The sequence below is a fragment of the Cyprinus carpio genome, chromosome B17, assembly GCF_018340385.1.
Source record: "Cyprinus carpio isolate SPL01 chromosome B17, ASM1834038v1, whole genome shotgun sequence".
NCBI lineage: Eukaryota > Metazoa > Chordata > Actinopteri > Cypriniformes > Cyprinidae > Cyprinus > Cyprinus carpio.
The window spans coordinates 2,901,166-2,917,097 of record NC_056613.1 but is presented as its reverse complement, the minus strand read 5'-3'; the positions used below and the strand labels follow the sequence as shown (position 1 = coordinate 2,917,097).

At 35.7% G+C, this 15,932-nt stretch overlaps 1 protein-coding gene and 1 long non-coding RNA gene across 2 annotated transcripts; one reads left to right on the top strand and one right to left on the bottom strand.

Moving 5' to 3' along the window:
* The first annotated feature begins 284 nt into the window (after window positions 1-284).
* LOC122140217 lies at window positions 285-3,108 on the top strand. The gene is made up of 4 exons (XR_006156913.1): window positions 285-780; window positions 1,299-1,337; window positions 2,031-2,102; window positions 3,078-3,108. It is a non-coding gene; the product is annotated as an uncharacterized LOC122140217 (long non-coding RNA).
* Window positions 3,109-7,799: 4,691 nt separating this feature from the next.
* On the bottom strand, window positions 7,800-15,042 carry fbxo30a (F-box protein 30a). Its single transcript, XM_019120033.2, has 3 exons — window positions 14,859-15,042; window positions 9,754-11,816; window positions 7,800-9,661 (listed from the first exon to the last, which is right to left on the bottom strand). Exons 2-3 carry the CDS (start codon window positions 11,773-11,775, stop codon window positions 9,458-9,460), a joined length of 2,226 nt encoding a protein of 741 aa, XP_018975578.2. The 5' UTR covers window positions 11,776-11,816; window positions 14,859-15,042; the 3' UTR covers window positions 7,800-9,457.
* Between the last annotated feature and the right edge of the window lie 890 nt (window positions 15,043-15,932).

The following is a 15,932-nucleotide window of genomic DNA, read 5'->3' as shown; positions in this document are numbered from 1 at the left end:
ATTTCTTGGATGATTTTTTTATTTTATTTTGCACAAATTATGACTGCCCCTCAGTTATGGTTTCATTTCCACTGCAGTCATCTATTTTGTATTTTATTTATTTTATTTTGTTTTATTATTTTGCACAAATAACTACTATCCCTATAGTTATGGTGTCATTTCCACTACAAATAATATTAACCTTTTTTTTTCTTTAGCACAAATAACAACTATCCCTCAGTTATGGTGTCATTTGCACTACAAATACATTTTATTTTATTCATGTTTTTTACACAAATTGGTGTCATTTTCACCAACCATTTTTGTTTGAATTATTTTGCACAAATTATGAATATCCCTAAAGTGTTAGTTCCACCACGATCAACCAATTTTATTTACATTTATTTATTTTTGTTGTTGTTTTGCACAAATTACAACTATCCCTTAGTTATGGTGTAATTTCCACTGCAATCAACAATTTTGCCAATAATAAAGTCCTTTAAAGGTTAGTGTACATATTTGAGAGCTTGAGATGAAATATGTCAGGATTATGGACCTGTGTGTGTGTTTTGCTCCCAATGACCCAGTTTTCTCCCTCGTGTTGATTGTGTTTATTCGATTCCAGGTGTGTCACGTTTCCCCCTGATTATCCTGTGTTTAAAAGCCAGTCCATTCAGTTAATGTTTGTCGGTCCTTGAATGTCATCCTTGTTCATGCTGATGTGCTATGGCTGTCTCCTGGCTCCCCTGTGGATTATTAAAGACAGTTCTATGTTAAATACCTTGTTCCTTGCTTCAAACAGTAGGCAAACCGTGACAGATGTGATGCTGTGTGAAGAAAAATCAGTGGAAATATATTGTCCATTTATTATGCTTTGTCTTTTTTTTCTTTTCTTTTTTTTGTACAGCACAATGGTCAGCTACTGTTGATTTTTATTGTGATATGTAAATAAATTTCTATTTGACTTGATATTGTGAACAGAAAGCAATATGTGTTTTTTTTTTAGCTAATATTATTAATGTAGTAATAGTGTAAAAATGTTTAAAATCATTTCTACCACATATGAACAGTGATTTGAGATGTGTTGCAAATTATAATTATTCATAATGATTAAGGGGAAAAGCTTTTTTTGATTTGATTTGTTGTGATGCATAAACACTGTTGGATCTTGGTAGTGTAAGTGTGAAAAGTGTGTTTTAAGGCAGTTTATTTTTAGAAGTTTACAAGGTCAAGTAATGTCCATGTGTGATCAGCGTTCATGAGGTTTTCTTGTTGACATCTATGATATTTTCTCACTGTGCTGTCTGTATGTTTCGCAGCCCTGTTGCATTTGTAAGCATGTGTCCAGAGGAGTATGAGTGAGTATCTGCAGAGTCTCTCCTGTCATTCTCTGATTTAGTTTAAATCTATTTTCATCTCTTCATCCACTAAACGACATCAGGGAATACAAGCAGTGTATTCGCTCTTAATATGCAGAGGCCACAATTAAAGTGTATGAATGTTGTTGTATTACATGCTAAATATTAAACCAGTTAGCAGCGCTACTCAAATGCTGCACTGATATCACTAAAATAATTGTAACGTATACATATTATCTGTTTTGTTGCAGTGATTTTTAATGGATGCATAATGTCAGTTCTCCTTTCAAGTTTAGGCTTAAAAAGTTGTGCTTATACCAACTTTCTTTTACATAAACACCACTTGGTTTGATATTTTAACTAATGTTATGGCGTTTGGAGTGTGCCTTAAGTGTCCACTGTAGATACAACAGGAAAGGTTTTTTATGTGGCAACACTGAAAAGATTTTGATTGCAGTCCGTATCCACTAATGAGCAGGTTTTTATAATAAAGCATCTCTTTTTCTCACCCTATTACAAGTACGTTTTCTTTTAAGCTACGTTGTTTTGCCTCTTTCCTTAACAAGTTGTTTTGCTGAATTGAATATTTCATCTTGACAGCTGCAGGGAAATAGAAAAGAAAATGCTTCAGACATTTACACATTTTACAGTTGGGTACATGCATCACACTGAACTTTCACTCTTCATTTTTAGGTCGACACAGAACAACAGAGAATCCAGCACCATCTTACCTGTAGCAGAATCTCACCTGTCAACAGGAAAAATGTGAGTTGCAGCAGATCGTTTGGTTCATGTGCGCAGCAGTTTGTCATTCTGTCAGTCACTCTGACACCTGAACTAACAGACTGATGAGTGAACATTTAATATTTGACCTCACTGTGACCAGCACAAATAAATTTGTTTCATACACCTGGACTAATTCAATACAGACACATAACGGCAGTATGCTCATGTTTAATCATAGAGATCCTAAAAATAATTATTTAAATTTGAATAAGCATTGCGCCAAAGTTACTTTAGTATAACTGAGATACTATTTGAGTTTCTTCATATTTTAATTGTTTATATTTTTATATTTTCTGTTTTCGTTTTGTTTGACATTTCAGTAATTTTTTTCTCTTAAATATGTCTATGGTGTTTATTACTTTTTATTTCAGTTTTAGTTTGTTTTTTATTACATCAAGGTAAACTAAATGAAAATTAGAAAATGTAAAATTTGTTTAAAATGTTGAAGCTTTTTTCCTATTTTATTTCAGCGAAGGTTTATTTTATTTAAATTAACTAAAGGCATTTGCATTTAATAACATTTCATTGCTTGCTTTTCCTTAATTAGCATTATTATAGATAAACTTTTTTATTTTTTGTTTGTCATGCCACTGATCGGCCACCATACAAGTCATTTTTCAGCATAGATTTTTAATAAATATAGCATGATTTTTCTTTTCTAATCATGTAAAATCTAAAACTTAACAAACTACAGAAGAATGGGATAAACTAATTTGCACAGAAATCAAATTTAAAAATGGCTCTGTAAATGTCTAAATCTGAGCACAGAATAGAAGGCAACTCTTATACAACAAGGCTAAAAGTGCTGAAAGCAATAACAATTGATGCTTGCCTTTGATATCACTGCTAATTAATTAGACATCATCTATTATGCAAAATGCAATATATGTCAACAATGACAATATTATGTAAAAGAATATGCAAAATGATCTGTCATCATGATCATCTTTGCAGTAGTGCAGATGACATTCACACTCAGACTGATGAGAGAGCAGCTCCATGTGCACATCAGAACTCATCCGACACTGATGATGATGATGAATGAGCTGGAACCTTCTCAGAGTCTGGAGGCGGACAGGTACCTGCATCATGTCACCTGATACACGCTGAGGGCCACTGATGTGTTTCTGACGTCTCTGGTGGCCTGATGCCTTATGAATGCTAGCAAAACAACTTCATATAGCCTGCTACTATATAGCTCTATCTAAAATCACATACTTCCCTACAACACAAGAAGACCAAAACAGTAAGTGAAAAGAGTAGTATGTCCAAATTCACAGTATTCATAAAATAATAGACAAAAAGTACCCAGATGATCAACTATTTCTGACAAGATTCTGAATTGTGCATGAAATGGACACTTTGACACTCTCCCATGAGGCCACGGCAGAGGATCTGTGAATGGCAGTGAAGTGACACAACTGACACTTGTAGGTCACATGACAATGACAACATGATGAATCCAGTACATCTGGATTACACTATAATATTATACTCTCGCAACTGAGTTTATATCTCACAATCCAGACTTTTCTTCTTTGCAATTCTGACTTTTTTTCCCCTCAGAATTCTGAGGTTATATTTTAGAATTCTAAGTTTATATCTTGAAATTCTGAGAAAAAAGTCAGAAATACTGTTTTTATTTTGTTTTAGTTCTGTGCCAGAAACAATCTACTTTCATAATCTACCCTCTTTCCAGATCCGAGGATGTTTTTGGCAACTTCACATGAGATTCTTCAATCAGATGAGATAGTGGTGGCCTGGGATCTGAAGTTTGAGTTCTTTGCATTAGATTTCATCTTACATCAGCCATGTAAGAGCATCTCACACCCCACACCGAGATGACTGATGCCGTTTTAGTGTGACAGGACTTTCATCATCGCTGTCTTCTGCTCCTCAAACTGACAAGAGCTGGAGTCTACCGCAGTACAGATGTGTTTGTGATCTGTGAGGATGACCGTATAGACAGATCACTCGCCGATCAGACCCCACGTGACTTCCTCCCAGAGAGACTGCCATCATGCTTTAAAATGTACACATTCTCTGACCATGACAATCAGTTCTGAGCAATGCAAAGCCTGCTTTTAAGGAATAGTATACCCAAAAAAGAAAATTAGCTGAAAATGTACTCACCCTCAGGCCATCCAAGATCTAGATGAGTTTATTTCTTCATCAGATTTGGAGAAATGTAGCATTCCATCACTTGCTCACCAACAGATGCTCTGCAGTGAATGGGTGCCATCAGAATGAGAGTCCAGAAAAAAAACATCACAAGTAATCCACACCTGTCCATCAATTATCATCTTGTGAAGTGAAAAGCAGTGTGTTTGTAAGAAACAAATCCATCAAGGAGCTTTAATTTTAATTTGTTGTAAACTCATCTACATATTGCGCTGCACTGTTGTCTATCTATAGGGCAAAAGCAGCAAGAATTTGAAAATTAAACACACCAATTGATTCATACATTTCTTATCCCATTGAAACTTAACATGTAATAGATGTTTTCTCCATCTTTGTTCCAAAATATGTTTCATACATTTGTTTGCTGTGTGCATCTTACATATGACACTATATTGTGTGTTTTGGTGTCTCAGCAAATCCTTAAAATTATATTGGTAATTAACTTAACATTGCTGCTGTTGCTGAAAAGCTTCTGTGTCACCATCTTTGGATTTGACTGGAAAAGCTGCATTGTAATAAATATATATTTTTGTCTCAGATATTTCTGTTGTATTTTCAAATTTTGATAATGAATTTTAAAAGCTTACTCATAGATTAAGATTACTCATAATCAGTCTCAAACTCAACTGAATATCAATAATGCCTGATTAATTACAGGTGCATCTCAGTAAATTAGAATGTTGTTGAAAAAGTTCATTTATTTCAGTAATTCAACTCAAATTGTGAAACTCGTGTATTAAATAAATTCAGTGCACACAGACTGAAGTAGTTTCAGTCTTTGATTCTTTTAATTGTGATGATTTTGACTCACATTTAACAAAACCCCACCAATTCAATCTTAACAAATTAGAATACTTCATGAGACCAATTAAAAAAAAATAATAATAAAAAAAAAAATAATGATTTTTTAGTGAATTGTTGGCCTTCTGAAAAGTATGTTCATTTACTCTACATGTACTCAATACTTGGTAGGGGCTCCTTTTGCTTTAATTACTGCCTCAATTCGGCGTGGCACGGAGGTGATCAGTTTGTGGCACTGCTGAGGTGGTATGGAAGCCCAGGTTTCTTTGATAGTGGCCTTCAGCTCATCTGCATTTTTTGGTCTCTTGTTTCTCATTTTCCTCTTGACAATACTCCATAGATTCTCTCTGGGGTTCAGGTCTGGTGAGTTTGCCGGCCAGTCAAGCACACCAACACCATGGTCATTTAACCAACTTTTGGTGCTTTTGACAGTGTGGGCAGGTGCCAAATCCTGCTGGAAAAGCTTCTCCACCCTTCCTCCAGACTCTAGGACCTTGGTTTCCAAATGAAATACAAAACTTGCTCTCATCTGAAAAGAGGACTTTGGACCACTGGGCAACAGCCCAGTTCTTCTTCTCCTTAGCCCAGGTAAGACGCCTCTGACGTTGTCTGTGGTTCAGAAGTGGCTTAACAAGAGGAATACGACAACTGTAGCCAGTTGTGTGGTGGCTCTTGATGCCTTGACCCCAGCCTCAGTCCATTCCTTGTGAAGTTCACTCAAATTCTTGAATCGATTTTGCTTGACAATCCTCATAAGGCTGCGGTTCTCTCGGTTGGTTGTGGATCTTTTTCTTCCACACTTTGTCCTTCCACTAAACTTTCTGTTAACATGCTTGGATACAGCACTCTGTGAACAGCCAGCTTCTTTGGCAATGAATGTTTGTGGCTTACCCTCCTTTTGAAGGGTGTCAATTAATTTCTTCTGGACAACTGTCAGATCAGCAGTCTTCCCCAATGATTGTGTAGCCTAGTGAACCAAACTGAGAGACCATTTTGAAGGCTCAGGAAACCTTTGCAGGTGTTTTGAGTTGATTAGCTGATTGGCATGTCACCATATTCTAATTTGTTGAGATAGTGAATTGGTGGGTTTTTGTTAAATGACCAAAATCATCACAATTAAAAGAACCAAAGACTTAAACTACTTCAGTCTGTGTGCATTGAGTTTATTTAATACACAAGTTTCACAATTTGAGTTGAATTACAGAAATAAATCAACTTTTCCATGACATTCTAATTCATTGAGATGCACCGGTAAGGATTTTTTGAACAGGATGCCATTTTAATCTCTTGTCTGATTATTGTCTTGGCTACATTGATGTTTTCCTGTTTTTTTTTTTTCCTTCCAGTTACAATGTTGCAAACTGAAAAGTGTCCATTTCTTTAACCAGGATGCTATTAAAGCCGCCCGCATCTCTAAAAATTACATTAAATGTTCTCGTTTGTTTTAGGAGATGATGGAAACTTTTCTCTAATGCCTGTTTAATGGGGTAATGGTTTAAGGAACCCTTCATTCATTATGTAATTGGTAAAAACGGTATTACATAATATTAATTATAATGCACAGCAGACAATATTTGTTGCTAAAAACATGCATCTCCTTAAGGATTAAAGATATATCTATAGTATCTGTAAAGACAGTTATTATGAAGGCATGCATCATTTATTGAAGATCATTAGTGCTCCAGAAAGCTGTGCTTCTTTGTTTAGCCTAAAAAATGTGGTGATGGTTCTGGGTGTATTATTTGTCTGTCTAAACCTTTCTGAGATCTCTGCTGTAAAAGCCAATTTCCATTAAGGTTACTGAAGCAGATGAGCCCACCTGACCACTGTTCAGCCCCTCAGCCCTGGATCCATTCAGAACATCTATCTTGGTTTTTCACCATCTATGTGTATGTTTTGACACAGAGGCAAAATTATACTGAGATAGAAGCTGAAAAGGAGACGTAAAGTATTTGTTTATATAAGTATGGCATCATTAATGGTGATATATGGGCTACTCAAAAGCCAAACCCAACTTTAATAAACATTAAACACTGTTCTTAGGAAGCTAATTCATTGTTTTATTAACAAATTTGTATCTCTCAGGAAATGTACCTGCAAAAGATATGCTTTTTTGATTAGCCATGTTCTGATTCTGAATACAGCAGCACCACCTGGAGGTAAACACTTCACAAACATAAAAATAGAGTGATGTTATTATAAAATCAAAGCAACATCATGCACTTCAAGTGATAAATGTAGATTATTAGATTACTTTTATTTAAATACTTAAAAAACTACCAAGTAATTAGTGAACCAAAGCATTATCCACCATGCACTTATATATATATATATAAATGCAAATGATAAAACTCAATGTGAAACAACTCTTTAGGTTAGTTGGACATATGGTTTGATTATTTACAATAGAAAAAGTGGTTTGAGAACTAACATGCATGAGGTCATATGAAATTGCAAATATGAAAACTGTATTACACAAATATCAGGGTTTGTGGAGTAAATTAACTCTACACAAAAAAATAAAAATAAAAATAAAAACTCCTTGGAAACAACACACACAGTAAACAATCTAACCTAACCTTTTCACAACTTTTCTTTAAAACCTGAGTTCCCTCATTCTATTATATATATATATATATGGCTGGAAAACCTAGAGTAAATATATTTAAATAAATTCAAACATCACAATTGTTCAAAAAGAAATAAGGCTTTATGCAATATATAAATGCATTTTGTTCCTTTGGGGGGAAAAAATCACTCAAACAGACATTATAACACATTGCACATGGACTGATGTCAGCTCTGATAAATTCTTTAAAAATTAGCATTTTATGACTCTTCAGTTTTCAAAGATGCTAGAATTAGATTATTCAGAAACTCAAATGTTTCAGAATATTGCTCTATTGCCATCACGCAACACAAATGTAAGGACTGTCATACTCAAAATTCACAGAAAGCACATACAGTAAAACGTATCACACATCTAAACCCTTTAACAAGGTTGAGTGAATTGTTTTCTCAGATGAAAATATTGCAACATTTTAGAATGTTAGCAATCTGAAACATTGTCACTGCACACCTGAAAAGAGTTACAGTAAAACTTAACTTTTTAGGAACTGTAAACTTGACTTTTAAACCATCAACAAATAAATGTAGAAGAAAATCACAAGCTCATGTCAAGTTTCTCACAGATAAACTGTCTATAATGGCATATGCTTGATGTTAAACCCCTGAGAGACAGAGAAGTACATCTGCACATGTACCGTGTGCAACCAAAAACAGGCTACAACTGCAGTCTTGTACCTGTCCTGCAGGTTTTGCGCAGTGACTCACAATCAGGACGATTGTAAAAAGCAATAATTCAGCACACGCCATCAAAATAAAGTACATTTACATTTCAGGATGATGACTGGAAGTGTTGTGTGTGACAGTATCAAGTATGTTTCATACAGCTAAAACTGGATACTATAAATGCTTCTCAGAAAAATAACCGTTAAACACTTCTAACAAACTGATATAAGAAAAATATCTAAGACTGTCATTTATAGAGTTTTAAATGAGAGATAAATCAGGGGTTTAATGTCTACATCAGTGGTTCTCAATTGATGGATTGCAGTTCTGTTCTGCAACAGCAGGCAAAAAAAAAAAAAGAGAAGCAACTGATCAAATGAAATCAACCATATAGCCACGAATAAGTAGGATAGTCAAATAAATGGACTTGTAAAGAGAAAACAATTTCTGTATCTTTTGCACAATGTCTAATCAAACTTTGTATTTTGGAGCAAATTCATGTACTGAATGAAATGCCAAAATTGACAATTTGCTTGACATCATCCTCAATGAGGACAACTATGTATGGTTAAAAAAAAAAATGACCAAGGGAACAGTAAAGATGGGTTATGTCCAGTATTGTATATGGTCACCATTTCATGTTCAATGTAACTTTGGGTCCAAAAGAAAAATCAGTTGAGGACCACTGATCTACATGATAGAAATAATCGGATTGTGTATTCCTGCATTACAAAAATGAAGACAATGGTTTTCCGTTTGGTCATTACCATTTAACAATTCAGTGTTTCTGGTTTAAAGCTACATATCTCAACAAAAGCAATGCGTTCGTAAAAAAAAAAAAAAAAAAAACTGAATATACTGTATCAAAAGTGCAAGACAGCACAACCATCATCACTACAGCAGATAGATATTGTTTATTAAAAAACATCTCTTCCAAAACCGGTTTAAGTTGAGGCTCTTATTTTAATGATTATGTCGCCAAACAAATCCCACAGTTCACCTAAACACATAAGGCATGTTGTATTATAAAATGAAATCCTCATCTGAATTTTGACTATAGTCTATATCACTGGTTTAAGCACTGAACGTAGAGAGCGTCCCTCTTTTGTAAGTTCTCTTGTGAAACTCATACATGGAAGTGGGACAGCTTCTTCTCTCCGTGTTATGGTGTTAAACTTGCATGTCTTCAGGTGGTCGGCCATGCTGGAAATGTTGGCAAACTTCCACTCGTTCACAGTGTCGAACGCCGTACTGAACCGCCACACCTAAAATGAAAAACATCCACAAGATTAGATTGTGAAAAATAGCTTTTTATGCTTGGTGCTTCAAGACAACAAGGTGAAAACTCTTTGATTACCTTGTCTTGTATCTGCCAGGATGAGGTTCCATCAGCTCGCTTTGTCTTCTCCCAGAGCAGGACCACCATGCCACGGGATTGAAGAAGACTGGCACAAACGTCCCTCATAGTGCGAGACACCCTGGAGAGTTGGCACAGGCTAAAGCCATCCAAGAAGCTCGCAATGTGCTGGAGTAACTCAAAGGGCAGGTCACTAAGGTGGTCACAGTGGGACCTGAACTGACAGGTGTCAGTTCTGGATAGAGGCTCATCGGGATAAGCTGCTAACCCAGGTTGCACCCCAAAGGAGCTCAGGTGTCGGTCATGGATGATTCTGAATCCTTGTACCGAAGGGCAGAATCTTCTTTGTGAGTAGGTGCATCCATAGTACGCCAATGGACACCTTTGCTCCATCCAACCATTAAGGCCAGCATGTATGTCACCATGGACGTTCTTAAAATGGGAGGAGAACTCATCCCTGCGAAACAGTTGTCCGCATACGAAGGTAAACATTGAACGCTGTTTGGTCTGATAGCGTGCCACACACTCCAGAACGAGGTCTAATCTGAGGGTGTGAAATGGAGTGGGGTTGGAGAGTTGCGGACTGGCGTGGTCACAGGCAGATGCTGAGGCAATGTCACCTACCATGGTGCTGGTTGCCAGTATGGCAGAAGGGAGGGAGAAGGTTTGCGTGCCAAAGTCAATTCGATACCCATCTACAAAGCGACTGTCTGAGATGCTCCTACCTCCAGGTGAGTCTCCCAAACAAAAGAGCAAAGCAGCGGTGATGAGGTCAATGCCGTGAAGACCCATCGGATCATCTGCCACCTCAAGGTCCGACGTGTCCACAGCCTTGTCCTCCATCTTGGCTTTGAATAAATAGGGGTCGGAAAACAGAGTCCTTCGCCCGTTGATTGTAAACAAGTTCATTCCCCTGAGTATCTGGAGATTCTCCAACTTGCGCTCCAACCATCGGTCCTCAATTCTAAAAGGCAAATGGTGCAGAACATTGTTGTGCATCAGGTTAGGCACAGAGATGGGCAAAGGAAGAGGTAGTTGGGGCAAGTGGGCCATTTCAGGCTCCCGTGCTAGAACAGGTATGGAATGATGAGGTAAAACCTGCCTTACGTTTGAAGAGGCACTGACCCTTTCAAGTCTAACCTGGCTGTCAGTGTTCCCTTTATTATGAAGTCCACTGAGTTCTATCCCACCATTCATTTCACCTTCTTCTTCAGAAGATTCACCGCATCCACTGTTCTCCAGCCAATCATCTCTTTCGTCTTCAGGGTCTACTGGAAAAGGACAGTCAGCCCCACCTACCGCTCCCAGATCTGAATCTGAATCAGTGTCACTTTCCTTTGTGTCAGTGCTGAAGTCCCCATCGCCATTCCTAACACTGTTGCAGCCTCCATTCTGTTCCTCGCCATCAAGACTCTCCACAATCAAGTCAATATTTTTTGCACTATGGAGAACGTCCAAAGTGGCAGCAAAGCTTCTACTGCTTTCCACTGAAATTGTGTAAGGTCCACCATGCGGTTCCTTGTCTGTTTCAATTAATTCATTTTCCGGGTCTGAATCCTGGGGGCTGGAATTGTCCTGATTTTGCTTATCCAGAGCTTTTGTCACAGTGGTCGCCACTTTAAGTGACTCCAGCAACATTCGCTGATCCTGGAGGGCCAAAGCCATGTCGAGCTGCTCCACGTCACAAACCTCCTTACTCAAGTTATCGTACGACTTGCGATCTGCATAACTCACTGGCCATCGATTCCATTCCATAGTGCAACACACAACGCTGGCTGGGCATGTTTCAAGGTGCTGTGCCATTTTGACCCTGGCTAGGGTGAATGGACATCCAAATCCACGGTTCAGACATGGTACTCTTTCGTACAGACACAGCAAGCGGTGCTCATTCAGTTTGCATGAGTGAAAAACCGCCCCACATACAAGAGGGCAACCCATGAGGTCACAGGAAATGCTAGGCTCTGGTCTAACCATACATCGGCGGTTGACACATTTCAGGCAATGGATATGAAGCTCCTCCATTGCAAATATTAGTGAGTCGCTTAACTCAAAGACACCAAACACTGTGGAAGAAAAGAAAAGAGATCGTTAGACCTGATCTTATTTTGGACACACATGTGGGGTGAATTTGTGATCATCACCACATGGCTTAAAATCTATGCATGCCATTCATGGGGAAAGTCCCCCCGTTTTTTTAAAAGGGATAAGTGTAAATCAGACCCCGTTGCTCTCTCGCAGTATGTTTACCAAATTATTAAACTATTGCACTGCCATTTCACAACTCTCCTAAAGTTTCACAGTCATGCCGGTTCTTCGAGGACTGAGAAGGAACATGACCCCTTGCTTCTGAACCATATGTTACAGGAATCAGTCATGGCTTCCACTCAAAAGAAACACTTCCAAAAGGATCTTGCAATGTCATTCAAGAAGCTTCTCTCTCTCTCCAGCATGACAGGGCTTGGCTGGGCATGTGCAGCTAGACTCAGCCGGCATGATCTAAATACAAACCGTCTGAGTCAGTTGGGTCAGGTTGAGGTCTGGTGGGGGGGTTGTCATGCTGTGGCTTTGAATTATCAAGCCGACTTTCAACATAGCCCTCGTAATACCAGCTGGGCATAAGCATTGCGAAACGTTTGTGTACAATGCCGGCGTGTTAGCCTCCCACAGTGTCTCGTGATGGCTTCTTTTGAAACAGCAAAACACATCTGAGGATGTTTTTCTGAATACTTAGGTGTTTGGTATCTAGTGCTCATGTGCAATATGGCAAACAGTTGCACAAGCAATCACTCATAAGGACTTACAACAGCACGCTTAAAGGACAGCATGCTTACAGCATGTCAGTATGACCCCAAACATGACATGACTTCAGGATTCCAGTCTTAGTGGGGCTCAGATTTGTGCCAGTACATAGGTAGGTAGGTTACATTTTTGTGCAAGAACTTATGGTTCAAAGCTTGCACAATCATTAGCCATTTTTGTTTATTGTTATATCTGTGATGTATGATGCTTTTTTGGATTGCATTTTATTGTGTGCTTTCAGTGGAACAGAAAGGTCAGCTTATCAGTCCAGCAAATCACAAAATAAAATGCAATCCAGTTGTTCATTTATAGCAATTAAAAAACAAAAATTGCTAAGTATATATGTATTAAGTAAATATACCAAACTTTTTAACAACAGGTACAGATGTGAGTTTTTCAACAAACAAACAAACAAACAAACAAACAAACAAACAAACAAACAACAACAACAACAACAACGTCTAATGCTTAAATGAATACTTAATTTTCAAATGGGATGCATTCCAGGAAACAACAGAATGAAAAAGGACTTTATCACAACCAAAGTGGAGAAAAAATAAATATTTTTAAAACCTGAATGTTGTTATTTAAAATATTCAGAATTGTATTATTCATGCCAGTCTACACTGTTTATGCTTAAGGTATATGTCAATTACAGTATAAGCTCAATATAATGGACAAAACAGGTCATTAAATAGTTAAATCTGATTATTTTTAATAATTTGTAATATATATATATATATATATATATATATATATATAATATATATATATATATATATATATATATATATATATACATATACAGTACAGGTCAAAAGTTTGGAAACATTACTATTTTTAATGTTTTTGAAAGATGTTTTTCTTCTGCTCATCAAGCCTGCATTTATTTGATCAAAAATACAGAAAAAAAATGTAATATTGTGTTAATTATTACAATTTAAATTAATTGTTTTTAAATTTATTATACTTTAAATTATCATTTATTTCTGTGATGCAAAGCTGAATTTTTAGGATCATTATCACATGATACTTTAGAAATCATTCTAATATGATGATTCATTATCAAAGTTGGAAACAGTTCTGCTGCTTAATATTTCTTCCAGAACATGTGATACTTTTTTAGGATACTATGATGAATAAAAAGTATAAAAAAAAAAATAAAAAAAGAAGCTATGTTTTTAAAATATAAATATTTTGTAATAACAATATACACTACTGGTCAGTAATTTGGAGTCAGTAATTTTTTTTTCTTTCTTTTTTTTTAAATAAAATCAATACTTTTATTCAGCAAGGATGTGTTAAATTGATAAAAAGTGATAGTAAAGAAAATATATTATTAGAATATATATTATTAGAATTTTTTTTTTATCTTGAATAAATGCAGTTCTTTTAACCTTTTATTCATCAAAATATATTAGACAGCAGAACTGTTTCCAACACTCATAATAAATCAGAATATTAGAATGATTTCTAAATGATCATGTGATAGACTGGATGTTACATGTGACACTGAAGGCTGGAGTAATGATGCTGAAAATTCAGCTTTGCATCACAGGAATATTTTTTTTTTTTTTAAAGTATATTCAAATAGAAAACTATTATTTTATTTGAAATAATATTTCACAATATTACTGTTTTTTTCTGTATTTTTGATCAAATAAATGCAGGCTTGATGAGCAGAAGAGACTTCGTTCAAAAACATTAAAAATAGTAATGTTTCCAAACTTAAGTTGTCAGAAATGTGTATATATATATATATATATATATATATATATATATATATATATATATATATATATATATATATACTTCTCCATTAATTACAGTTGCTTATATTTCCCAAATATGACATGATGGCAATCATATTTTGCAGATGCACTTAACTCTATCCAGTCAAACTTATGAAACCTGATGCAGTTTTTGTTGTTCTTCCTAAACTGGAGTAAAACGACTGACAACATGAACCTGGCAGTGTCATGATCTCCTATAGATCAATAATTAACTATTTAACGCCACTGAATCATCCTTAAACATCTTAATGTTTGCATTATGACACTTAAATGTTTTAATTCGTTTAAACTGACAAACACAAAGCCTTTAGCATTAGCTGGTTAGCTGCGAACTGCAGGATTAAATGAAAACAACACCAACGCAATGAATAAACGTTGTATACTGGCGAACAGTTATCATGCTAGTATGCGGGAAAAATTTATATTTTGCTATTCTAACAAAGACCGGTCTGTTATTCGGTTGGAGCCGGTCAGGAAACTACTCAAAGTAAACAAGACATTAAAGTGTCTTACCGTTGATCTGTGACGAATCTTCAGTAGTTTAATGAGCACAGTAAAGTATTTATTTAATTAAAAAATATTAATATTTAATCGAGTATAATGACAGTGATGTTGTTTTCACTGCTGTCTGTCTGTGTTTCTGTTGAAATCTGTGTCTCACTGTACACTGAACTGAACAGAGGCCCAGATGGGCGGAGACTAACACACACACACACACACACACACACACGCTCTCTCTCTCTCTCTCTTTCTCTTTCTGTTTTTCTCTCTCTCACACACACACGACAATACCATGCTGTTTAGGTATTACTATATTATTATTTTCAGTATTTTAGACAATAAACCATATGCGAGTCTGATATCAAAATATACAAAATATTATACAATTAATATATAATATAATCCACATGAAAACCTGATAAAAAAAATATATACAATACAAAATACCATTAATCAGTAGACTATATGTATATTCAATACAAAATATTATTTATCATTAAACTATATTTTCTGAGTGTTGTTATTGTTAAATGTTAGGGTTTTGTTTTGTGTGCTTCACTGAAACCATTACATCCATCTAACTAATGAAAATGGTTAACCTATCAATGGTAATGAGGATGCATGTGTCACCCCAGTTTTTTACAATAGGCATTAAAGTGCACCACCCCAGTTTTTTACAATAGGCATTAAAGTGCACTAAAACTTAAATTTGTTGTATTTTACTTTGTGGAATATAGACATAAGGTTTGATCTCTTTTTAAAGAAGAAATTAGCAGATTTTGGCAGAAGTGGAATTTTTTCAAAAATTAAAGTCTAAAATGTACTGTCATGAAAACCTGTTGATAAATTTTATTTATTATAAAGATTTTACAAAGGTTTTACTCTAAAATGATATTTCAGTAAATAAGTTACAAATTTGAAAATATGAAAAAAATTGAGGTTTTTGTGTTTTATTTAGGGCGTTTCTGAGCCACTGTTGTTATCAAAACTTTTGAATTTGTTTAGGGAGATTTCTCTGTCAATTTTACTTCAATACTCAAAATACCTAATCATTTCCAATCATGTTTGTTGCAAGATATGGTGTGT

Excerpts from the sequence above, each read along its gene's own strand:
- fbxo30a (XM_019120033.2), bottom strand. The coding sequence starts at position 11,775 with ATGGAGGAGCTTCATATCCATTGCCTGAAATGTGTCAACCGCCGATGT. Across the intron at positions 9,662-9,753 it reads CCTGGCAGATACAAGACAAG|GTGTGGCGGTTCAGTACGGC; the intron begins GTAATCAAAGAG and ends TTTTCATTTTAG.